Source organism: Salmo trutta, chromosome 9, assembly GCF_901001165.1.
Source record: "Salmo trutta chromosome 9, fSalTru1.1, whole genome shotgun sequence".
In the NCBI taxonomy this organism is placed as follows: domain Eukaryota; kingdom Metazoa; phylum Chordata; class Actinopteri; order Salmoniformes; family Salmonidae; genus Salmo; species Salmo trutta.
Window position 1 is genome coordinate 16008751 of NC_042965.1, and position 25693 is coordinate 16034443.

At 44.4% G+C, this 25693-nt stretch overlaps 1 protein-coding gene across 2 annotated transcripts in view; it reads left to right on the forward strand.

Annotated features, from left to right (window-relative positions):
- Positions 1 to 24032, forward strand: part of LOC115200039 (RIMS-binding protein 2) — a 114014-nt gene extending 89982 nt beyond the window's left edge. Inside the window, exons 14-28 of one of the 2 annotated variants that reach the window (XM_029762714.1) lie at positions 6822 to 6973; positions 7275 to 7910; positions 8525 to 8665; positions 9013 to 9165; positions 10998 to 11744; positions 12952 to 13072; positions 13612 to 13725; positions 15162 to 15337; positions 15901 to 16069; positions 16284 to 16346; positions 16688 to 16791; positions 17370 to 17396; positions 17908 to 17979; positions 18202 to 18345; positions 21030 to 24032. In XM_029762714.1, coding sequence (XP_029618574.1) covers positions 6822 to 6973; positions 7275 to 7910; positions 8525 to 8665; positions 9013 to 9165; positions 10998 to 11744; positions 12952 to 13072; positions 13612 to 13725; positions 15162 to 15337; positions 15901 to 16069; positions 16284 to 16346; positions 16688 to 16791; positions 17370 to 17396; positions 17908 to 17979; positions 18202 to 18345; positions 21030 to 21224 — 3014 coding nt within the window. In that variant the 3' untranslated portion in view covers positions 21225 to 24032. The remainder of the gene's footprint in view (positions 1 to 6821; positions 6974 to 7274; positions 7911 to 8524; positions 8666 to 9012; positions 9166 to 10997; positions 11745 to 12951; positions 13073 to 13611; positions 13726 to 15161; positions 15338 to 15900; positions 16070 to 16283; positions 16347 to 16687; positions 16792 to 17369; positions 17397 to 17907; positions 17980 to 18201; positions 18346 to 21029) is intronic. The other variant, XM_029762713.1, reaches the window with a different exon arrangement.
- Positions 24033 to 25693: the final 1661 nt, after the last annotated feature.

Sequence of the window (25693 nt, forward strand, 5' to 3'; positions counted from 1 at the left end):
TGCACTGCTCTTCGCTGCTCTGCTCTGCCTTTCACTGCTCTGCTCTGCTCTGCACTGCTCATCGCTGCTCTGCACTGCTCTTCGCTGCTCTGCTCTGCCCTTCGCTGCTCTGCTCTGCCTTTCACTGCTCTGCTCTGCTCTTCACTGCTCTTCGCTGCTCTGCACTGCTCTTCGCTGCTCTGCTCTGCCTTTCACTGCTCTGCTCTGCTCTGCACTGCTCATCGCTGCTCTGCACTGCTCTTCGCTGCTCTGCTCTGCCCTTCGCTGCTCTGCTCTGCCTTTCACTGCTCTGCTCTGCTCTTCACTGCTCTGCACTGCTTTTCTCTGCTCTGTCTTTCACTGCTCTGCTCTTCACTGATCTTCACTGCTCTGCGCTTCACTGCTCTGCTCTGCTCTTCACTGCTCTGCACTGCTCTTCTCTGCTCTGCTCTTCACTGCTCTGCTCTGCCCTTTACTGCTCTGCTCTTCACTGCTCTACTCTGCACTTTACTGCTCTGCTCTTCACTGCTCTGCACTGCTCTGCTCTTCGCTGCTCTGCACTGCTCTTCGCTGCTCTGCACTGCTCTTCTCTGCTCTGCTCTTCACTGCTCTGCTCTTCACTGCTCTGCTCTGCACTTTACTGCTCTGCTCTTCACTGCGCTGCTCTTTACTGCACTTCACTGCTCTGCCCTTCACTGCTCTACTCTGCCCTTTACTGCTCTGCTCTGCTCTGCACTGCTCATCGCTGCTCTGCACTGCTCTTCGCTGCTCTGCACTGCTCTTCTCTGCTCTGCTCTTCACTGCTCTGCTCTTCACTGCTCTGCTCTGCACTTTACTGCTCTGCTCTTCACTGCGCTGCTCTTTACTGCTCTTCACTGCTCTGCCCTTCACTGCTCTACTCTGCCCTTTACTGCTCTGCTCTTCACTGTTCTACTCTGCCCTTTACTGCTCTGCTCTTCACTGCTCTACTCTGCCCTTTACTGCTCTGCTCTTCACTGCTCTGCTCTTTGCTGCTCTGCACTGCTCTTCGCTGATCTGCTCTGCCCTTCGCTGCTCTGCTCTGCCTTTCACTGCTCTTCACTGCTCTGCACTACTCATCACTGCTCTGCACTGCTCTTCGCTGCTCTGCTCTGCCTTTCACTGCTCTGCTCTGCTCATCGCTGCTCTGCACTGCTCTTCGCTGCTCTGCTCTGCCCTTCGCTGCTCTGCTCTGTCTTTCACTGCTCTGCTCTGCTCTTCACTGCTCTGCACTGCTCATCACTGCTCTGCACTGCTCTTCTCTGCTCTGTCTTTCACTGCTCTGCGCTTCACTGCCCTTCACTGCTCTGCTCTGCTCTTCACTGCTCTGCCCTTTACTGCTCTGCCCTTCACTGCTCTACTCTGCCCTTTACTGCTCTGCTCTTCACTGCGCTGCTCTTCACTGCTCTTCACTGCTCTGCTCTTCACTGCTCTACTCTGCCCTTTACTGCTTTGCCCTTCACTGCTCTACTCTTCCCTTTACTGCTCTGCTCTTCACTGCTCTGCTCTGCTCTTCACTGCTCTTCACTGCTCTTCACTGCTCTACTCTTCCCTTTACTGCTCTACTCTGCCCTTCACTGCTCTTCGCTGCTCTTCTCTGCTCTGTCTTTCACTGCACTGCTCATGCTCTTCACTGCTCTGGTCTTCACTGCTCTGCTCTTCACTGCTCTGCTCTGCTCTTCACTGCTCTGCTCTCCTTTTCACTGCTCTGCTCTTCACTGCTCTGCGCTTCACTGCTCTGCTCTGCCCTTTACTGCTCTTCACTGCTCTGCTCTTCACTGCTCTGCTCTTCACTGCTCTGCTCTGCTCTTCACTGCTCTGCTCTCCTCTTCACTGCTCTGCTCTTCACTGCTCTGCGCTTCACTGCTTTGCTCTGCCCTTTACTGCTCTTCACTGCTCTGCTCTTCACTGCTCTGCCCTTTACTGTTCTGCTCTTCACTGCACTGCTCTGCTCTTCACTGCTCTGCTCTTCACTGCTCTGCTCTTCACTGCTCTGCGCTTCACTGTTCTACTATTCATTGCTCTGCTCTTCACTGCTCTACTATTCATTGCTCTGCCTTTCACTGCTCTACTGTGCATTTCACTGCTTTTCTCTGCCCTTCACTGCCCTTCACTGCTCTGCCCTTCAAGGCTCTGCTCTGCCCTTCACTGCTCTGCACTTCACTGCTCTGCTCTGTCCTTCACTGCTCTGCTCTGTACTTCACTGCTCTGCTCTGCTCTGCCCTTCACTGCTCTACTATTCACTGCTTTGCTTTGCACTTCACTGCTCTGTTCTGCTCTGCCCTTCACTGCTCTACTATTCACTGCTCTGCTCTGGGATAGATGGTACTGAATGGGCAGCTGACTACATCTGCTGCCTCTGTATGAGTGTGCGCGTGTGTGTGCATGTGTAAGCGCGCACACATGTGTGTGTGTCAATGTCTGCGGGGCACTGTCAGCTCAGCACAGATGGGTCATGTTGGTTAGCACACAGCAGAGATAGACGGACTGTGGAAACCAACTTGACTGCTCTGAGGAATACACTATCAAAAGTATGTGGACATCCCTTCAAATTAGTGGATTCGGCTAGTTCAGCCACACCCGTTGCTGACAGAGTTATACAATCGAGCACACAGCCATGCAATCTCCATAGACAAATATTGACAGTAGAATGGCCGTACTGAAGCTCTCAGTGACTATCAAAGTGACACCTTCCAACAAGTCAGTTTGTAAAATGTCTGCACTGCTAGAGCTACCCCGGTCAACTGTGCTGTCAACTGTGCTGTTGTCAAGTGGAAACGTCTAGAAGCAACAACGGCTCAGCCGCAAAGTGGTAGACGACACAAGCTCACAGAGCGGGACTGCCGAGTGCTGAAGCTTGTGTCGCCTAAAAATCTTCTTTCCTCGGTTGCAACTCTCACTACTGAGTTCCAAACTGCCTCTGGAAGCAATATCAACACAAGAACTGTTCGTCGGGGGAGCTTCATGAAATGGGTTTCCATGGCCGAGCAGACGCACAGAAGCCTAAGTTCACAATGCGCCAATGCCAAGCGTCAGCTGGAGTGGTGTCAAGCTCGTCGCCATTGGACTCTGGAGCAGTGGAAACTCGTTCTCTGGACTGATGAATCACGCGTCATTGTCTGGTAGTCCGACGGACAAATCTGGATCTGTGCTTCAAACTTTGTGGCAAAAGTTTGGGGAATGCCCCATCCTGTATCTTCATGACAATGCCCCTATGCACAAAGCGAGGTCCATACAGAAATGGTTTGTCGAGATCAGTGTGGAAGAACTTGACTGGCCTGCACAGAGCTATGACCTCAACCCCATCGAACATCTTTGGGATTAGTTGAAACGCAGACTGTGAGCCTGGCCAAATCGCCCAACAGTCCCTGCAGCAATGTTCCAACATCTAGTGCAAAGCCTTCCCAGAAATGTGGAGGATGTTATAGCAGCAAACATAAATGCAATGGTTCATTGGATCAGTCTAAAACTTTACACATACACTGCTGCCGTCTAGTGGCCAAAATCTAAATTGCACCTGGGCTGGAATAATGCATTATGGCCTTTCTCTTGCATTTGAAAGATTATGGTACAAAATAACATTTCTTTTTATTTTCTTTGTATTATCTTTTACCAGATCTATTGTGTTATATTCTCATACATTCCTTTCACATTTCCACAAACTTCGAAGTGTTTCCTTTCACATAGTACTAAGAATATGCATATCCTTGCTTCAGGGCCTGAGCTACGGGCAGTTAGATTTGGGTATGTCATTTTAGGCGAAAATTGAAAAAAAGGGGCAGATCCTTAAGAGGTTTTAATTGCTTTTTTAACTAACAACCCACACAGGTGTGGTTCCTAAGATGGCACCAATAAATATGGCAGCTCTGCTTCTAGCTCCTTTGCAGTATTTCATTTTTTGGTGTTATTTCTGTATTGCCGTATTACCTCTCAAGAGAATTCTCTTCGGTTATAGTCACAGTCGTGTATATTCCCCCTCAAGCCGATACCACAACGACCCTCAAAGAACTACACTGGACTTTATGCAAACTGGAAACCACATGTCCTGAGGCCACATTTATTGTAGCTGGGGATATTAACAAAGCAAATTTGAGGAAAACGCTACCAAAGTTCTACTAACACATTTTACTGTAGTACTCGCTCTGGGAAAACATTGGACCACTGCTACTCAACTTTTCAAAATGCCTACCCCTCCTCCGCCCTCCCTTCGGCAAATCTGATCACGACTCCATTTTTCTTCTCCCTTCCTATAGGCAGAAACTCAAACAAAAAGCACCCGTGCTCAGGTCTATTCAACGCTGGTCTGACGAATCGGAATCCATGCTTCAAGATTGTTTTGATCATGCGGACTGGGATATGTTCCGGGTAGCCTCTGAGAATATCATTGACGAATACACAGACACGGTGACTGAGTTCATCAGGAAGTGTATAGAGGATGTTGTACCCACTGTGTCTATTTAAACCTTCCCAAACCAGAAACCATGGATAAATGGCATCATTCACACAAAACTGAAAGCACAAACCACAAACTGAAAGCATTTAACCATGGCATGGTGACTGGGAATATAGCTGAATACAAACAGTATAGTTATTCCCTCCGCAAGGCAATCAAACAGTTAAAACGCCAGTACAGAGACAAAGTGGAGTTGTAAATCAATGGCTCAGACACGAGACGTATGTGGCAGGGTCACCGACAATCATGGACTAGAAAGGGAAAACCAGCCACGTCGTGGACACCGACATCTTGCTTCCAGACAAGCTAAACACCTTCTTTGCCCACTTTGAGGATAACACAGTGCCACCTATGTGGCCCACTACCAAGGACTGTGGGCTCTCCTTCTCCGTAGCTGACGTGAGTAAGATATTTAAGCGTGTTAACCCTCGCAAGACTGCTGGCCCAGACGGCATCCCTAGCCGTGTTCTCAGAGCATGTGCAGACCAGCTGGCTGGAGTGTTTATGGACATATTCAATCTCTCCCTATCCCAGTCTGCTGTTTCCACTTGCTTCAAGATGTCCACCATTGTTCCTGTACCCAAGAAAGCAAAGGTAACTGAATTAAATGACTATTGCCCCGTAGCACTCTCTTCTTTCAGCATGAAGAGCTTTGAGAGGCTAATTAAGGATCATATCACCTCTACCTTACCTGACACCCTAGACCCACTTCAATTTGCTTACCGCCCTAATAGATCTACAGACGATGCAATCACCATTGCACTGCACCCTGCCCTATCCATAGGGCGGCGCACAATTGGCCCAGCGTCGTCTGGGTTTTGCCGGGGTAGGGCGTCATTGTAAATAAGATTTTGTTCTTAACTGACTTGCCTAGTTAAATAAAGGTTAAAAAGAGGAATACCTATGTAAGAATGCTGTTCATTGACTATAGCTCAGCATTCAACACCTTAGTTCCCTCCAAGCTCATCATTAAGCTCGGGGCCCTGGGTCTGAACCCTGCCCTGTGCAACTGGGTTCTGGACTTCCTGACGGGCCACCCCCAGGTGGTGAAGGTAGGAAACAACACATCCATTTCGGTGATCCTCAGCACTGGGACCCCACAAGGGTGCGTTCTCTTCCCCCTCCTGTACTCCCTGTTCACCCATGACTGCGTGGCCACACACGCCTCTAACTCAATCATAAAGTTTGCAGACGACACAACAGTAGTAGGCCTGATTACCAACAATGACGAGACAGCCTACGGGGAGGAGGTGAGAGCCCTGGGAGAGTGGAGGCAGGAAAATAACCTCTCACTCAACGTCAACAAAACGAAGGAGCTGATCATGGGCTTCAGAAAACAGCAGAGGGAGCACGCCCCTATGCACATCGATGGGACTGCAGTGGAGAAGGTGGAAAGATTTAAGTTCCTCGGCGTACACATCATTGATGATCTGAAATGGTCCACCCACACAGACAGTGTGGTGAAGAAGGCGCAACAGCCCCTCTTCAACCTCAGGAGGCTGAAGAAATTTGGCTTGGCCACTAAAACCCTCACAAACTTTTACAGATGCACTTGAGAGCATCCTGTCGGGCTGTATCAACTGTAGCAACTGCACTGCCCGCAACCGCTGGGCTATCTAGAGGGTGGTGTGGTCTGCCCAACAAATCACTAAGGGCAAACTAGCTGCCCTCAGGACACCTACAGCACCCGATGTCACAGGAAGTTAAAAAAGATCATCAAAAATGTTCACCCCGCTATCATCCAGAAGGCGAGGTCAGTACAGGTGCATCAAAGCTGTGACCGAGAGACTGAAAAACAGCTTGTTTGCATACTGCTTTTCTCATCTCATATGTATATACTGTATTTTATTGTACTGTATTTTAATCAATGCCACTCCAACATTGCTCAATCTAATATTTATATATTTCTTAATTCCGTTCTTTTACTTTTAGATTTGTGTGTATTGTTAGATATTACTGCACTGTTGGAGGTAGGAACTTAAGCATTTCGCTACACCCGTAACAACAACTGCTAAATATGTGTGTGACCAATAAAATTTGATTTGATTTGTGGAAGCACCTGCTTTAATTAAATATACAGTACTTTGTATCCCTCATTTACTCGTGTTTCCATTATTTTGGCAATTACCTGTACAATACAATACACATCATATTGTTTCCTAATTGCCTCATTACACACTTTCATTGCTTAAATAATCAAATTAAACATTAACTATCGAGTGCCTCTCAGGCATTGTATGGAATCAGGTCAAGACATTATTCTCCTTTAATGGAATATACTGACATCTCAGCTGATATTGTATTGTTTTTGAAGTGTTATAATGTATTGTGTTAAATCCTTACACTCCTGTGTTTCTGCTGTCCTCCCTAGGTCCTCCCTTCCCACCCCAGGAGGTGCAGGTCCAGTTGGGCCAGAACCCTGGGGTGCTGCAGGTACGATGGAAGCCCCCCCTCCTCACCCCCACTGGAACCTCCAACGGAGCCAACGTGATTGGCTATGCCGTGTGCACAAAGGGACAAAAGGTGCGTTTGAATGATGTATTATGCAGAACCTCATGTTCAACCCTGTGAAAGGGAGTGAATGCTGCAACCTCTAACCTTCAATGCTGTGAGTTGTGTGTAATACTCTACCGCCATCTGGTGGATGAAACAGGGATGTTCAGTCTGGTTTCTGCAGGGCTTTTGTCATGCAGTGATTTGCAAGCAGATGTTAACCAGACTCCATTTTGCCTGAAATAATATATTATGTTTGTTACATAAGATATGTGTATTGAAGAGGTGTGTGTATGTGTGTGTGTGTGGTCCCTGTCCTGTGTGTGTCCAGATAGCGGAGGTGATGTACCCTACGGCAGACTATGTGACAGTGGAGCTGAACAGGATCCAGTGTCTGGAGGCCAGGGAGGTCATTGTCAGGACGTTATCAGCAGAAGGAGAGTCTCAGGACTCCCCCGTGGCCACCATACCGTACAATATCCTGGGGCCTCCCCATCACTCACCCCACCATCACCCCCATCCTATGCCCCAGCACCACCCGCCACACACACAAACACACCCGCCCTACCCCCAGACCTACCCCTTGTCACACCCCCAACCTCAGGTCCACCCTCAATCCCAGCCCTACACCCTGCCCCATGGTCAGCCCCTGCGCCACCCACCCCCTCACCCCCACCCCCAACACCAGCCTTACCCCATGTCTAAGCCCAAACTAGTAAGTGCCAGAGAGTCAGAAACCAAAGAGCATGAGGCAGGCCTGCGGCCTGGCCTGCCCTGGGAACGCTCCCTCTCGCCCCTCCCTCCTCCCATGTGTGGACACACTCTGGAGCCGCCCCACTTCCAGGGACGCCGTTCGCCCTCTCCTCAGAGGATCCTGCCCCAGCCTCAGGGAGCCCCCATCCCGAACACCATTGCCAAGGCCATGGCCAGGGAAGCTGCACAGAGAGTGTTCGCTGAGAGTAACCGGGTAAGCAGCCACAGAGCCACTATACATACAGTATACTTAAGTAATAAGGCCCAAGGGGGTGTGGTATATAGCCAATATACAACGGCTAAGGGCTGTTCTTAGGCACGACGCAACGCGGAGCAGTAAATTAGAGCAGTAAAAATACATGTTTTGTCATACCCGTGGTATACGGTCTGATATACCACAGCTGTCAGCCAATCAGCATTCAGGGCTCGAACCACCAAGTTTATAATTCAGATTGACCTATGGCATGATGATGTACAGCGCCAACAGAGCTTGATTTGTGTGCCAAGTGCCTTCGAGACTCTCAACACTACATGGTACTACTGAGTCAATACTATAGAGAACTAATATCATGTATCATTGAGATGGTGTGATGCATCTGCAGCAGAGGAGGCTGGTGGGAGGAGCTATAGGAGGACGGGCTCATTGTAATGGCTGGAATGGAATAAATGGAATGTCGAACGTGGTTTCCATATGTTTGATGTGTTTGATACGTTCCATTTATCCCATTCCAGCCATTACAATGAGCCCGTCCTCCTATAGCACCTCAAACCATCCTCCTCTGACCTGCAGCTATATGTAAGGTTTTCTTGTCTCTGTTTTCCTGTCAGATTGAGAAGAGGAACATCTTCAGTGAGCGGAGCATAAACTCTGATGAGGAGGAGGATGGTTATGACTCTCCCCACACCAGGAGGAGAGGGGCTTCTGTGGACGAGTTCCTCAGAGGCTCTGAACTAGGGAGACATGTACGGGTAATACAAAACAACAACCCTGTCACATGTTAAATACAGAATAACACACCCACTGGGCACAGACGTCAATTCAACGTGTATTCCACGTTGGTTCAATGTAATTTCATTGGAATGATGTGGAAACAACGTTTATTCAACCAGTGTGTGCCCAGTGGGCAGTTTGTATCTCTCCCCATCATCACTCTGGAGATGTTCCTCCAGGCAAAAATGCATTCTATTCTATTCTGTGTAGAGTTAAAGTGATGTGGGACAAAGAAAAATGAATAAAGACCTTATAAGTTTGAAAATAAGGTGTTACTTTAACCTGTGGCTCATGTTAAAGCTGGTCCTACCCCCCTTTCTCCCAGCACCACTACAGCCACAGTGAAGATTACCAGACAGAGAGCAGCCGCGGCTCAGACCTGTCTGACATCATGGAGGAGGACGAGGACGACCTGTACTCTGAGATGCAGCTGGAGGAGGGCCGTCGACGCAGCATCAACTCTCACAACACTCTCAAGGTACAGCACACACACATACCACATCTAATGGGGGTCTGACCTGGAGAGGAGAGTACGGAGGGGGGTTGGGTGAAAGGGAGGGTCATCCCATCTACCGTGGCCCAGACTGCCCTGTCTCTCACTGTCAGGCTTTACATGCAGGCCCGCTGTGGCTTTGCCTGCTGAGTGCTCCAGCCTTGTCGGAGCTGAACAGCACATTGCATCAGCTTTATCATCCAAGTCTTAACTTACCCATCTGAATGGCTGTAATACACACACAGCATGTACTGTATGAAGAGGTGAACACAATATGCGTTGTCTTACTGAGCTTGGTATTGATCGAAACATGGAATGTTGTTTTGTCTCAATATGTATTGCATTTTAATGTACAGTTTAAGAATGTCCATATTTTGTAATCATTATTGTTCATGAATACTCTGTTAATACTCTGTGTTTTAACAGAATATCTCAGTGGCCAAACATTTACCTTGTAAAATGTACTGTACCATCAGCTAGAAGTGTCATCATGGTACATCGAATGCATAGGGGAATCTCATTTAAGTGAGTTTAGGCTACTTAAATGGAATAATTCACTTTTGGTTGTGTTCGTCTCATTTTCTACCTTTAGTGTTTGAGTTCTTTTTCTTCGTGATGTGTAGATGGTTACCTTTGTGGATGTGTGGACCTGTCTCCATTGAGTATGTTGAAGGGACACGTGGATGTGTAGCCAGTAGTCATTGTGTAACAAGATCTACTGAGGGACATTATTAGTAGTGAAACAGGCAATTTGTACTGCGTTGATCATAAATACGAAGTAAAGTGTTCAGATGTATTCATTTGGATTGTCGATGTATGAAAGGCTTCCGAGTCGCTTCCAAAGAAACATGTTTATATTTCAGCTGTGAGTAGACTTTCAGTTGATAAGTCAGCCAAATATGATGCCTTACAGTGTATGAATCCAACCTTGTACTCAACAGAACAGTGTTTTTAGGCCTAGTATCAATATGCCGATACTGAATCTGCCTATGTTTCATATGACAGTACCTCATGTCATCCATCATTATGTCTCATGTCTGTGCAACAAATGAATGTCCTGTATGTATTCATGTCTTTGTATTATGTTCTTGAAATAGAGTAGAGTTCTGTGCAGTAGTGCATGCAATAAGGGTCAAAAAGCAGAAGCAAGCACAGCTGAGATTTAGCAAATAGTCATTATTGGAAAATTTAAATCTGTCATAAGAACAGACCTCGGGTCATATCTGAAAATGTTAGAACAGACTGAGATACTTTTAACATGTCTTATTTTGCTTATGCAAGTGCTTTGCTCAGTTTGCTGCCTTATTCCTCTTGGTTAGTATATATATTTCTTATTCACTAGCCCAGGCTGTGCTTGGTGCGATGTGTTTTAAGGCTTTTATTAATTAGTTCATTCACTTATATGTTTCGTGAGTTTGTCACCTGTTTCATTTATCTGTGAGGATTTCTCATATGGCAGATTTACTAATCTGTCCTGGCTACCGAAATCCTCTCCCAGACCCATCCTCAGTGTGGCTGTCTATCACTGCCTTTGGTTCCTCCCACAGATTCCCGTTTCCATTTCCCCAAGCTCACAGAATGACACTGCATGCCTTACATCTGGCCATTCTGCCACAAATAACTAATTATGTTCTTATTTTGTCTTTTTTCTCCCATTTTATTTTTTATTCACACACTGTGTTGTTTCCTGCCTGTTCTAACACCTTCAAAAACTAAACGAACCTCCTGAAATTTAAACAAAACTCTTCATTCAAATGCCAATCCAAACCAATCAACTCTGCGCTCCGCTCTGTGGCTGGTCCGTTCTGGTCCTACAGAAGTATTACAGGCGTCAGGACCTGGGAGAGGAGAGGGACTGCTGGAACCTACAGAGGGAGGTGGTGAGACAGAAGTCCCTACGTCGTAAACGGCTCCACAGCATCCCTGAGGTGGCCGAGGACGAGCCTGACGGAGTCAATGGGATGGGTCATCATCATCAGCGCCTGCGCTTTGACGACGAAGGCAGGCCTGGTACACCCCGCATGCATCGCAGGGGCCCCCGTATCTACCAGCAGGACCCCCATCAGCACAACCACCTCTCCCCCAGCAAGAACCACCGTCGCCTGCTGCAGCGTCAGCACTCCTCTCCCCGCTATGCCTACGCTTTCGAGGAGCGCAGTCTGCGCCGGCTCACCAAGAGTCCTGACAGTGGCCTGGACTGTGGCAGCGAGGAGGAGGGCTCTTTGGGGTACAGGGGTTACCCCCACGGCAGCCCCATGAGGGGCCATATCCGCTACATCCACAGTGAGGGGCCGGTAGAACGAAGGGCCCTGGCTGCTGGCAGGAAGAAGCAGCTGACACGGCAGTGCAGCATGGATGAGGACTACTGTGACAGCCCTAAGACGGGCCACCTGTCTGACCTGAGGAACAGGGAGGTGCACTACGGGCCAACGCGGGAGCCAGGGCAAAGCCCCAGACACGGAGCCCTGAGCGAGGGCAGGCTCCACGAGCTGGACAGGGCCTATCACAGGGACCTTAGGGCCAGCTATGTGAACAGGCTCAACAGGGTCTCGGACCAGCCGCTGGTGTGTGTGACTCAGACTCTTATCTGCTGTATATTCCATCAGCAAGCAGTAAAACCATACCTTTTTTCTTGGTGTTTTTTTTATCTCTATGGGTCTCCCACCTTTACATTGATTTATTTTTGTTTTGTGCAGTATTCTGGCAAGTTATTCGTACATGTTCATGGTGATTCTTATTTGTAGTTTTTCATGTGTGTAGTTTGTTCGTTTTTAGAACGTTCAGTGAGTTTTTAAGTGAAGCTTTTTTGATTACCTAAAGGCCATTTCAAAACGTTTTTGTGTCTGATGTCTCTGAGGAGAAAGATTCATTTTAAAACAAAATGGCAGCTCAACCATAATAGTTTGCATGGGGATGCGCTATCCCTATTCTGCTCCGCCCTCCTCTCTCAACCAGCCAATGGAGTTGATATGCAGCTCTGACAGACATCTTGCCCATCCTATCCCACCTTTGACTTTACCATGATTGCTCCACCTTCCACAGGGGATCTCAATTCCAGCATGTCCTGGCTCTCATTGCTCGTAAAGGCTGGAGTCCTATGACAAATCAAGCCTTTCCTAGTGGGACTACATCGAGGGTAGTCTCTCATAGCCTTTAGCTGATTTAGCCATCAGTCCATCTGCATCATGTTAGTGCTTGGCAGACAATGAACTCTCCCCTCTTCATGTTTTCCCCCAAATTTTTTCAGCAGAATATCCTCTCCTACTCCCATACCACACACAGCAGTGGTCAGCTTGTTGCTCGATTCCCCTGCCCCCATCTCTGTCCCATATATCCTGTATGACTAACTGGATGAGAAGCCTTTGGGCCTCAGTCTCTCTCTCTGGTTTGGGCCCCAGGCTGAAACCATTCTGGTTGTGCTCCGCTAACCATGCCTTTCTCCATTCTATTTTCTTTCCTCTACTCGCTCACTCCCTCTTCTCATTAAGGAGCTGACATGAGCAGAACAAAAAAAACAAATGGTCTTTAGCTAAACATCTGATCCTGTTGTGGTGTCTGGGGTTGATTTACTTTGGTTCTGTTGATGGTTTATTTATTTGTTTGTTCTCTTTATTTTATGGGTTTATTTGTTACTCTTATTTTGCCTCCTTAAGGACAAATGGAAGTGACGTCATTTGCTCTTATAGTTTTGCGATCCTTTTGAATGGCTGGTTCGTTCTGTGAGGAAGGCAGTTTATTTTAACTTAAGCTGTATTTTCTCTCCCTCTAAAGATTATAGGGAACTCCCCCTCCCATGGATGCTCCCATGGTGACCGGCTGGACCATTCAGGGAGGAGGCCGGTCCACGGCGGCAACCCCCCACAGCGACGGCCCATGATGGTTCCTTCCATTGGTTAGTGCGGTCACCAAATGACGAGAGGCCCCGTCCTCCTCTGCAGGGACTGTTGTTGTGTATTTATTTATCCCATGTGTCGCCTTACTCATGTGAGCTGAGCTGAACATCTCTCCCATAGACACATGACCTTAAACAACCATGTAGTTCTCTGTGGTGGTGTGCCCTACACCTGTAGTTTAGTCCATCTTCATACCTCTTTATGGTGTTTCTGACTTGGCATAAGCAGGTCGGGGGAGGGGCTGCTACTGTTTACTTGGTGCTTCTAACAGAAGAAATGAAGAGATGTGTGGTTGTAGGTCTATAGACTTTATATACTGTGATCCTAGAGGCTCACCGCTTTAACCCTTCCCTCTATCTCACACAGTGCAAAGCATTGCTGTTTTACATTGAAGAACTCCAGAGTACAACCTGTTTCCTTATCCCACCACCTGACCCCCCCCCCCCCCCCCAGCAGCATGTCCAGCCAAGCCGTGGGCCAGAGCAGTGTGGGGGGGTCCCTAACAGTAACACTGTGATCTGATTGGTATCGTCTGTAGAGATCACCATGATGGAGAGTAACAGTGAGCGGAGTGAGGGGAACCTCTCACCTGGCAAGGAGAATGTTTACTATCACGGCAGTGTAGCTCGGCACAGGACATACCATCATAATGGTATGTGGCCCAGCTTCTCTCTAGAACAAAATGAATAAACCTTGCAAATGACAGAAAAGACAGTGTTAAGAACCCTAATTGATATTAGAGGTCAATGGTAGTCTAAAGCTTGAGTGTGAATTTTACACTAGGCTGACCGGGAAGACGAGATGTACACTTTTTCTGTAGCTGAAGAATGAGTGTCCCCTTCCTGTATGTCTGCCTGCAGCCTCAATTCCAGGCCTCCCCTTCCTTCCTTCCTTCCTTCCTTCCTTCCTTCCTTCCTTCCTTCCTTCCTTCCTTCCTTCCTTCCTTCCTTCCTTCCTTCCTTCCTTCCTTCCTTCCTTCCTTCCTTCCTTCCTTCTTTTCACCCTCCCTCTGCTCCTCCTTGGCCCTCCTCCCAGGGCGAATAGCCTCCCCCTGTTGACTCTGTGATTTTCCATGACTGATTGTTTACAGTCCAGTGAGAAGGAAAACCATTGGATGTGTAAGTGGACTGGTGTCTTGTTGGTATCACTCCATTGCACAGTGATGAAACTGCTGTCATCTAAACCAAACATTAGTATTGTATCATGAAAACATCATTTAACAGAAATGTTCACAGAATTGTGCTATTGAAGCATTTGGTTGGTTCGTGCCAGGAAATCCATGAGTGAATGAATATCAGGGTGATTCTTTTCCCCTCCCTGTCCCTGATATGCTCCTGATGAGTCAGGTTTCTGCTATGGCATTTGATGTTCTAATTTCTTTCGGGAATGTTAATTTGCCCTTTACCTTTACTTTATTTCTAATGTGAGCATGGTTTTACCCCTCTTGTATTGATAATGAAGCATACTTCCTCATTTTGGAGAGTGGAACGCATGCATCTGTTGAGCTCTGTGAGACGGTGAAGTAAAACAGCAATGAACAGTCAGTCTGTTTCCCTCCATTATTTTCATGTGCATTGTCATCTAGTTACCTCTGCATCCCATAGCTTGGCTTGACATGTGCTGGCGTCTCTCCTACTTGACCTCTAACTGTATCTGTGAGTGTTATAAAGGTACTCTGTTTGTTGTTTTGCTGTCTGTCATACCAGCATTCAGAGATGTGTGAAAAAACTGCCAATCTGTGCTATCTGTCAATTATAAAATAAGTATCTTGCTAACATATTGTCATTAAATTCAAATTTGTAGATTTTGCTCTGTAATTAGGGTCTTATAAAAAAACCTTGAGCCAGGTGCTCTTTGAGAGGATGATGAACTTCGCAATGGACACAATAGTGTAGAATTACCATTCTTCAAACCCCTTTAAAGCTGTTTTTCACACATACATTTCATGGCCCTCTCCCCTGTCTATCAGCTCTGACAAAGTGACATCTTCTCGTCCCCCTACCCTCCACTCCGCTCTGCTCCCCAGCCTGTCCTGGGCTGGCAGTAGCAGGGCTGGCAGTAGCAGCAGTGCCCTCTCCTATGTTTCAGATGGGTACGGCGGGCAGGGCCGCGGGCGCCGGTCGCCAGAGTACTACGAAGAGTCAGAGCCAGAGGACCTGGCGCGTATATTTGTGGCCCTGTTTGACTACGACCCTCTGTCCATGTCCCCCAACCCTGATGCTGCTGACGAGGAGCTGCCCTTCAAAGAGGGCCAGATCATCAAGGTGTTTGCCTGAGCCACACAGTGCTGTAGTCCAATCTGCTTCACTCAGACTAACAACAATAGGGCCTAGTGATGACTTACAGCAGGGTTCACCAACTGGCGGCCCACGGGCCAAATTCGGGTGGTTTTACATAGAAGACTGTAAAAACACCAGGGAATCGGCTCCAAGTGATTCTAATTTAGGAAATCTGTTCCCACATATTCCCATGCATAATAGAGAGATGTGATCTTATACCAAAGCAAGCAAGGTTTGAAATGATTATATTTTAGTCAAATATATCTGTTTGGGCTTCTTACATTCAATTTGTCTACAATTCAAACAGTCTACAAATGATTATGTTCCTGCCCCCCAACCATCTGCTGAAGAGAAAAATCGTCCCGTGGCTGAATCTAAGTTGATGATCCCTGACTTACAGCATTATGGTCATTAAATTTCACTAAAAGGGACAGGCCCAGAATTTGATATAATTCTGCATTTACACTTTGAATTTGCTATTAAAACAGTAATGGTGGTGGCAGTCTCTTTCTCTCCCCCCTGCTAACATTGTTCTCTGTGCTGGTCAGGTGTTTGGGGATAAGGACACGGATGGTTTTTACAGGGCAGAGATCCGTGACCGTCCAGGTCTGATCCCCTGTAACATGGTGTCAGAGATCCAGACTGAGGATGATGAGATGATGGACCAGCTACTCAAACAGGGCTTCCTCCCACTCAACACTCCTGTAGAGAAATTAGGTAGTGCAGCACCTGGACTCCCACTTTCTCTATTTTCTTTTCTCTGCTACTCTTTCGCTCTCTACTTTGCAGTTGAGTGTCTCTATCCTTTCTCTTCTCTTCTTTCTCTAACTTTCTTTTTCTACACTGATGTCTTTTGCTGATGGTACTCTAATTTCTCTGTCTCTACAATCGTTTCCCTCGTTCTTTTTTCTCTCTCTGCTTTCCTGTGAAGTGAACTGCGACCGCTTCAAAGATGGCCGCTCAATAAACCGAAGGTCCCGAAAATCCAAGCGAGGTCTGTGTTCTCTATAGATGCACTCTTCCTTCATCTTCAAGCTTTTCTTCTTCCACCCTTTCTTCACTTTTCTTATGAGTGTTTGAGTAGGGAATTATGGGTATTTTCTGTCAGTCTCCAAAATGCTCGTCTCCAGTAAAGTGGTGGGGGTGTTCATTATGGCTTTCACCTTCCTGTACCATGTATCATTGAAACGGAATCATTCATTCAGCCTTTGCCATGGTAATAGACGGTCATTCATGCCAAATCATAAGGCATTACATACTGTCATTTTAGTGTGGGAATTTACAACTGTAAGGTGAGTATTTCTAGTGTGTTACTTATCATTCTTATTGATTCAGAGAGGAACAGGCGGAGTGGGCGTCAGCACCCCTCGTCCACACGTAGAATGGTGGCCCTGTATGACTACGACCCCAGGGAGAGCTCCCCCAACGTGGATGTGGAGGTACTGTACTGCTAGACCTCTAGCTTGATATCCTCTTCTCCACGGCTCCACCCCCATTTACAGACCAGATACCATCAGGATGCATGTGACTCAATGCCTCTGTCCCTGCCCTTGATTGTATAACATGATATAAACAGAAATAGACAGTCAATTCTTTATAAACTGAGAAAAAGGATATGATCAGGAGTACATTTTGTCCAGGTCACACAGTATTTCCTGTATGCACACCTCAGTTTTTCCTATATTAGACGTCTCACAGCTCATCAGAGAATAATTCAACTGTATGCTATATGCTGTACTGTGTGTATGATGCTTTTGGAGAACCAGCCTTGTTGAAGACTATTACTGCTGTTATGGAGTCAGGTGTAGAGGTAGTTCTATCCTGTTACTAACCACTTACCTGCTTGCCTTGCCAACATTGCACAAATACACCAGCCGTACTTGCTCCCTAGATTTACTCCCAGTCTGTACCATTATTTAGTCCCCATTTATTAGTAGCTTAACCTTTTCCTGTTGTACTTATGGCCCTTCCCCCTGGTTTCACTCACTCTCACCTTTCTATTGGCACGGCCACACAGTATGGGAGAGACAGGCTGAATGAGCAGGTGAGTTAGAGGAGCGTCCGCTCTCTGTGTTTTCTCTGTAACTGTTGGTGGAGTGTTCAGAAGAGGTGGGCTTCACATGGTGGATTAGGCTACAGTGTACCCCTCTCATGAACACAGCCCCTCACTCATAGCCTGCGCTGGCATCCTTCCTCGGGTTGGTCTGTGTGTTGAGCAGTCTCCTATGTTTGGTTTGTGTGTTTTGGAGAGGCCTGTAGGAGTGGATAGTAGATAGTAGTATGGTATGCCTTTTTGTCTGTGCTGCAATCCTGTTTTCAAACATCCAACACTAGATGCATTTGATAGTTGCAACAGTCTGCCAAGACTGCATTGACACTTCTAGATTTACAATGCATCTCAGTGATTGGAATAGGAAGTACAGCATTTCACACATATTAAAACCTAATAATATCCCATGTGGTCGGGTTGTAGAGACAATCTTCAAAAGATTCAAGCTGCTTTGTTGTAGAGAAAGCAGGTCAAACTTAATTCAAACATCTCACTGTTTTGACAGGCTGAACTGACATTCTGCGCTGGTGACGTCATAACAGTTTTTGGTGAAATTGATGAAGATGGGTTTCATTATGTAAGTATGTGAGATGTGACTTACACATAATGATATTTAAGGAGCAAATTGTCTTCAACCAGCTTTGCGCAAATAAACACCAGTGGAAATGACAGTGATAGTAATAGTAGTCATATGATAAACAATTAATGATCATTTTGTAACCCTTTTGTCTAGTCTGCTATATTGTGGAATCCGATGTACATTCTATGCGAGTCACCCTGTGTGTTTGTGATCCCTCAGGGCGAGCTCAATGGACACAAAGGTCTTGTTCCCTCCAACTTTCTAGAAGAAGTGCCTGATGATGTTGAGGTTTTTCTCACTGACACTCCATGTGGAGATTCTCGATACCCGCAGGACGCTGCAGCGCGGATAAAGACCAAAAGGGTACATGCTCTCTCGCAGTACTAGCCCTCTGTCATCCATTTACTCTTTTCCGTTCCCTTTGCCTCCTTACTCCTTTAGTTTTCTGTCTGTGCTTGTGAGTGTTTCATTTCTGAACGTATGATGGGAATTCAGACTTTGGAGCATTATGCTGTAAACGTTGTTGATGTCTCAGAAATATAACGAAAACTATTAATACTTGACAGAGGTACTTTTATTTTTAATGTTGACTGCTGTGAAGGATTTTAAAATGTGGACATATTCATATAGCGTTCTCAAAGAGAATAAACAGAAACAATAAAATAAATGCAGAATTGTAACTTTAACTGTTTTTTTGCACATGCACATTTAGCATTGCAATAAATGCTTTATGAGTATTACCTGTGTTTAATCTAAAATAGGTTCTAATAGAGGAAATCGTTTTGATGTACTGGAGGGATGAAATATGTAGACTAGCACCGCATGTTTTCTCTTTAAGATGCATGAATTCCCCTTGAATCTTTTTATAGTGAAAAATAAGTCTAGTACAGTAGAACTTTTGTATTTGCTTCCGAAGCCTTGTTTTTGTATATTGCTTACTTGTAAAATAGCATGCAAGATATCAAGAAGGTTATGTTGCTCTTTGAGAGTATAATTTCGAAAGTAATCATAATGCTAGCTGGAAAATAATGTGACTATAATTCTTGTTTAACAAATAATTGCAAGTTAATGTTTGAATAACAACAGGTTTCATCTGAAGTTTCTTGGCTGGTATTCTAGTTTGTCATTCTCATAGTGCAGACTATTGAAATGCCATCACTGCATTTTTCTTTTCCTCACCCGCTTGGCAAAACAGAAGAAGAGTGTTCATTTCACACCTTAGAGGCTCTGTTTCCATCACGTAAGTGAGCAACTGAGGATACCAAGGTTACGCTCCCCTCGTCTAATGCAGATGACATGGGTTCCCTTAGTTTCCGGTACGCAACACACACACACACACACACACATTTTATGACCTTTATTATGCCAGTTTATGTTTCAGTTAATTCATTTTGAATGGATGTAAATATATATATTTTTTTTAATTAACCAGAACATTAGTGATAGAATACTGTGGAACACACCAGGATGACACATTTGACCCCAGTTTACATACTTTACAGTTTTTATTTACATTTTAGTCATTTAGCAGATGCTCTTATCCAGAGCAAATTACAATTAGTGCATTCATCTTAAGATAGCTAGCTGAGACAACCACATATCACAGTCGTAGTAATACATGTTCCCTCAGTAAAGTAGTTATCAGCGAAGTCCTTGCTAATATTTGACATGAGTTTATTGTAAAAGCATTCAGGTTGTTGTGTTAACTTATAAATAATATATGCCATTTAGCAGACACTTTCATCCAAAGCAACTTAGTCACGCGTGCATTCATTTTACGTATGTGTGGTCCCGGGAATCAAACCCACTATCCTGGCGTTGCAATGCCATGCTCTACCAACTGAGCAAGTTAAGGAAGACCACCCTAGCCAATGCATTAGACAAGAAGCATGGTATCTTCAGTTGTTTCTCTGGGTGTTGTACATTACAATGTCAGTCTCTCAAGATAAGCCTCCTGCTGTAAATCATGGTAAGCTAAAAGGCCATTGTTGCACGTCTAGGTTGCCTCCCCGTAGTACTAGTGGTAACATTCAATCAGACTCTATAGCTAACATTCTGATAGAACCTCCTCTCTCCTTGAAGCAGTGCACCCTGCCACACTTAATCTAATCAAACTGCTCGAAACAAGTCAATGGTAATCAAATGTCTGCCAGACAGGCAATCCAGTCAATCAGATACAAATATAATTGGTATTTCTTTACCCATAGATGCCCAAGATAGTGGTCCGCTCCACAATGCCCTTGTTAAGTTGTTAGTGGGGTGCACTTTTTCTTTCACATAAGGAATGATGCGAAATGGCAAAAAGAGCTATTAACATGTTTTTCTCATAGAAAGTGGCATCAATTAGATTTTCTAACCATATTTTTAATGTCTAATATGTAGTTATATACTACAGCCATATACTACTGTGCTAGAGACTACAGTCTCATGTTAATGGGATCTTAAGGATAGAGACTACAGTCTCATGTTAATGGAATCTTAAGGTTACATCTTTCCTAAGTGCAATTGAAAAGAAGCCTTTTAGCTCATGATTACAATTAAGGAATATGTAGATATTAGATGTTTACTGTAACCTAGTTGAATATGAATGCCCTTTATATTTAAAAAGAAAATCTGCTGTCATATGTTGTCCCATAATGTTAATACAATATTGCATCTCTTGTTTTTGTGTGAAAGGCATGGCCTTTGCCACTGATAGCCATTCTGGAGAATCTCAGCATAAAATGTGCTATTGGTAAAGAGAGCAGTAGTATGTGGACATATTCTTTGGCATTGAAGTCTTTATCTTTTAAACCAGCTTGATGACAGACTGTGTCTACATGGCAGTGGGGGAGGGGGGTATACAGCACCTCAGTACACTAAAGAGACGACATCCGAGCATTGACAAGTTGAACTGGGCTGCACTATAAGGGAGCTAGACTGATGAAGCCAAAGGTATGGTGGCCCTGCTGAGACAGAATGGACTGAGTGGAAGGGAGTAGTGACTGGGGTGCAAGAGGGCTGGCTTTTTAACCCCCCTGAACTGTCCCTTACGGGTCTTCCATTAGGTTCCGTTGGAAAAATCGAGTCCGCCCAGAAGAGCTGCCTACCCCAAAGTGCGCCAACACATCCCCGGCACTGGCCCTGCTACCGTGGGGCCTGGCAGTCCCATCAGGGGCCCCCGCGACTTGTCCTCCAAAAAGAAAAAGGGACTACTCTCCAAAGGGAAGAAACTATTGAAAAGACTTGGCACTGTAAAATAACCCCTTCATATACTTGAAGTATATTACCAACCACATCATAGAGGGCTCTATTCAATCTGTAATTCTGAAGCGGTACAGATTCCGTGATAGAAATGTAAAGGTCATTTCTGATTGCGGTGCAAGAGGGCTGGCTTTTTAACCCCCCTACCATGAATGCAGTCTCCGCTAAAGCGGGTACATTGCCTTTAAATTTCAATCACGCTGAAAAGCTGAATTTCCTCGATGCGGATTGAATAGAGCCCTAAATCTCAAACACTTCCATTACTGTAAATTCAGTCCTGTGAGAAGAAGAAATCCAGTGGTCAAAGATTTTGATGGCATTTGATAACCAGTCAGATGCTGTACTCTTACACATCTGTTGTTGTCTACTAGAAACCATTTATTTTTTAATTGAAGTATGTATTTTGAATACAGTCCAGGGAACTCATAGTTTGACATTTAATGTCATAAGCCAACCTCTGGTCATGTATATTTTGCTATCTGAAGCACAGGATTGCAATGCAATGGGATAAAATATTCTCAATTTTGAATTGGACAATAGTACGTAGGTGTGTGTTTGACTGAAGACAACAATGTCCCCCAGAATATGAGGTGTTTAAACCAGTCTCTTTATGGCTGAGATCAAACAATAGAGCTCAGAATGGCCAGTCAACATCATACTTGATGAGACTACTACTGGTGGCCCATCCTAACCATACACTTCATGTTGTAGTACCCAAAATGAGGGAAGGAAAAGAGCAGTTTTATGGCCAGGCAGCTGAGGTCCTTGTATGGGAACTGTATGGGAGGTTTGCATGTTTTACCTGAAAGCACATCCAGAATGATCATTCCCACCCAACGTTTGAATCAGCTAACTGATGGCCTTTTCTATCAGAACATGTTAGCAAGGCACATGTGCATGCTTTGTCGGTGCATTTGATGACAGAATCTACACTGTTTGAGCAAAATGTACTAAATGAATTGCAGTAGTGAAAAGCATGTCATCGTTTTCTTTACCTCCATACAGAATATTCCATACAAACCTAATTGTCAGATTGGTTCTCAGTTCAACTCAAGCCCAGGTACACATTTGACTAGTCACGACCAGGATCTGAGCAGTGGTAAAATATGCTACATCTCCAGAAAGACCGAAGTCAGATAAGCAAATATCAATTCCTAACAGCAAGTATTAGTTCTTCAAACACACCAAAAGACCTCTGGACAAGCACATTAGATAGGAAAGGGTTTCAAGATTCAGTTTCTTTATTTTTTAAGTAGTTGAATGGTCATGAAATGCCTAGTTGAAACCAACCTCCATGTATTTGCCTTATAAATGCACAATTGTTTGTGTCCAGTCAGTGGAGAGTTTTTATGTCCTGTATGCATTCATGTCATTGCAATACTTCTGAAAATGAAATATTTTTGCAAAAGATGTTTATCAAAGCTCGTGATGTGCATTTTATTACTTGTAAGAGTGTCATGTTTTCCGGAGGACCTGAGCATTATTAGCTTGTTTGAAACTTCAGAAGGCCCAACTTTACATTCTTCATGTTCTGTCCACATTAAAATGACAAAAAGAAAAAAAAGAAAGAAGTGTGGTGAAAATGTAAAGGTGTGTTTAATGTTTTTTTTGTCAGTACATTGTCACTATTTTGGCACAAAAAATTCAAGGCACTTTTATTTTGTTCTTCATGTTATATACAGTACTTGCAATGTGTTCGTTCTGCATTCACCATTTTGACATAGGTTTGTGTACAAGACAATGGACAAGAAGGAAATGCAATTGAAGGCCGGTTCAATCAAAACTGTTTCCAGGATAAGTTTAAATCAGCATTCTTCCTGTGCAACAACAAAGCATGGTGTGAATTAATGTGCAGTTGGTTTTCATTTTGTTTAAAACAAAACATTTTTGTAGGGTACACTTCAAAGGTGCATTTTTGCAGTAGGAGAATGTTGTTTTTGACTTATCCCAGACGCAAGGTTTGATAGAATAACCTTTTTTGGTTGTAAGTCATATTAAGTTATTTTTGTTTCATAGAAATTGTGATTTCAACAAAACAAGTCTACCTCCATAATGACCCCTAGAATTCCAACTAATTTGACTACATGTTCACAGAAGCCAACTCCATTTCATTTATGAAACTGAGCTCTTTCTGTTTGCCCAGAAGTACTGCGTTTGTGTCAGCCCCCAACATAGAGTAGTGAATGTATGATTCATTGAAAGCCAATGTATTATATTTATCAAAACTATCCATGATGAGTATGCAGATATCCAGCGTTTTCTGGTCCAGTTTGTATGTGAAATGAAACCTTTTTCCATCTGTTAATAACTACTTACACTATTTTGTTAATCATTTCATCCTTCCATTCAATTTACATCACTGTTTTTTTTAACTACTACTTACATGAGATTTGAACTGAGACTGCCAAAAAAGAATGTATCAAAAGCATTCTGTATAACTTTCTGTACAATTCTCAGCCAAATAGGCATTTCAATCTACAGTTTATAGATGTACATTTTTTCCATAATAAGTTGTCCGTCATTGCTTCTATACATATTGTTTGAGTGACTTGCTCTTTTTGTACTTTGTCCATTTGTAAATTGTTTTTAAATGTTTATACTTGATTTTCAGACTGCCTTTTTTGTACATAAAAATTTATAATCAAACAGTGCAAAGCTTTCCCCATGGTGTCTTCAAAACCATGTTTTAAAAGTCTGCAGTTGTGTGCTAGCTTTATGAAAAGAAATAGCCTATATTGGGGGTTACAAAATATTGTGTGGGTGTGCATGTGCAAATTTTTTTATAAAACAAATTTGATATTTTGTAATGCTGGTTGTGCCGTGTTTTATTCCCCAAATGCCATGGTGCAACAGCAAAGTCAGAGGATGGACAGAATTGAGCACCTCTTAAACAGGCCTAGGCCTGAATAAGGATTGGGATATGTGTAAGTATCACAACTTAAAATACTTACTGCTAGACAGTAATGCAATTACACCAGTACTACAAAGTACTGAAGGGTAATCAAATTACAGAACATGATTCACACAATTATTGAACTGCATTTTTAGGTCCTAAATGCAACTTTGCTCCAAAGTTTGAACAATTATTTTTTTCAAGCAAGACAACTTGCATAATATTGTTTTATTAAGTAAAATGGAAAAGGAAACCTTCACTCTGATAGTGAACAAAGGAGAACAGCCAGAAAAACAGCAGAGGTAGCACACTTCTCAAAACAGTCTCATGCAACTTGATCATTGTAATACCATGATACATTTAAAAACAGGTTGTAACCAAAACTATTTTACAAAAGTTTAGTTCTGAACATAACCACTTTTGTTTTCTTCCACTGTTCCGACCAGCAAAATAAAGTTCTGAACAAGTTTGAACCCCAAAAAAGTACAGGTTTATATTGTTCCTTTCTGATCTTTTTTTTACTTTTGAAATCAACAGGTTGTTACATTTAGCTCATTTAATTACTTCACCAATAAGTGCAGATAGAGCAGGCAAGCCAGTTGTTAACATATGTGATGGACAGACAAGTGTAGCCTTTGGCACGACTGAAATTTTGTCGGTGGGGAGAGCGCAAGAGGAATAGGCTTGAAGCGCTGGGCATCTTGTTATGACATGAATTAGGTCCACAGAATTATACCTAGAAAGAGCGGCTTCTATGGAGGAACTTTGAATGTCCTTTGAGCTAGCTAGCTAACAAGCTTGTGTGTGTAGTGCGGCACCAGAATTAAAAACATGTCTTACCTTTTTGTAGTTAATAAATCCCAAGTGAAACGTGAGAACTTGGCCTATAGTATCCTTAACTAGCATTGAAAAAGTTAATCCATTCTTCTCTAGCGAATAAAAAATGAGTGTTGTGGGACTAGAAAACAATGCCTTGAATGTAACGTTATTAACCGGTTCTCATGCTTTAAAAATAGCAGTTCTGTTCCGGAACAGTATGGATCACTTTCGGTCCTGGTTCTGTTTCTATTCCTTGAAAACGTTTGTTATTTTCTGGTTTTGTTCCCTGAACCGGTTCCAACCTGTTTTAAAATGTACACTACATGTCTAAAAGTATGTGGAGACCTGCTCGTTGAACATCTCATTCCAAAATCATGGGCATTAATATGGAGTTGGTCCCCCCTTTGCTGCTACAACAGCCTCCAGTCTTCTGGGAAGGCTTTCCACTAGATGTTGGAACATTGCTGTGGGGACTTGCTTCCATTCAGCCACAAGAGCATTAGTGAGGTCAGGCATTGATGTTGGGTGATAAGGCCTGGCTCACAGTCGGTGTTCCAATTCATCCCAAAGGTGTTTGATGGGGTTGAGGTCAGGGCTCTGTGTAGGCCAGTCAAGTTATTCCACACCAATCTCTACAAACCATTTCAGTATGGACCTTTCTTTGTGCACAAAGGCATTGACATACTGAAAGAGGAAAGGACCTTCCCCCAAACTGTTGCCACAAAGTTGGAAGCACAGAATTGTCTAGAATATAAT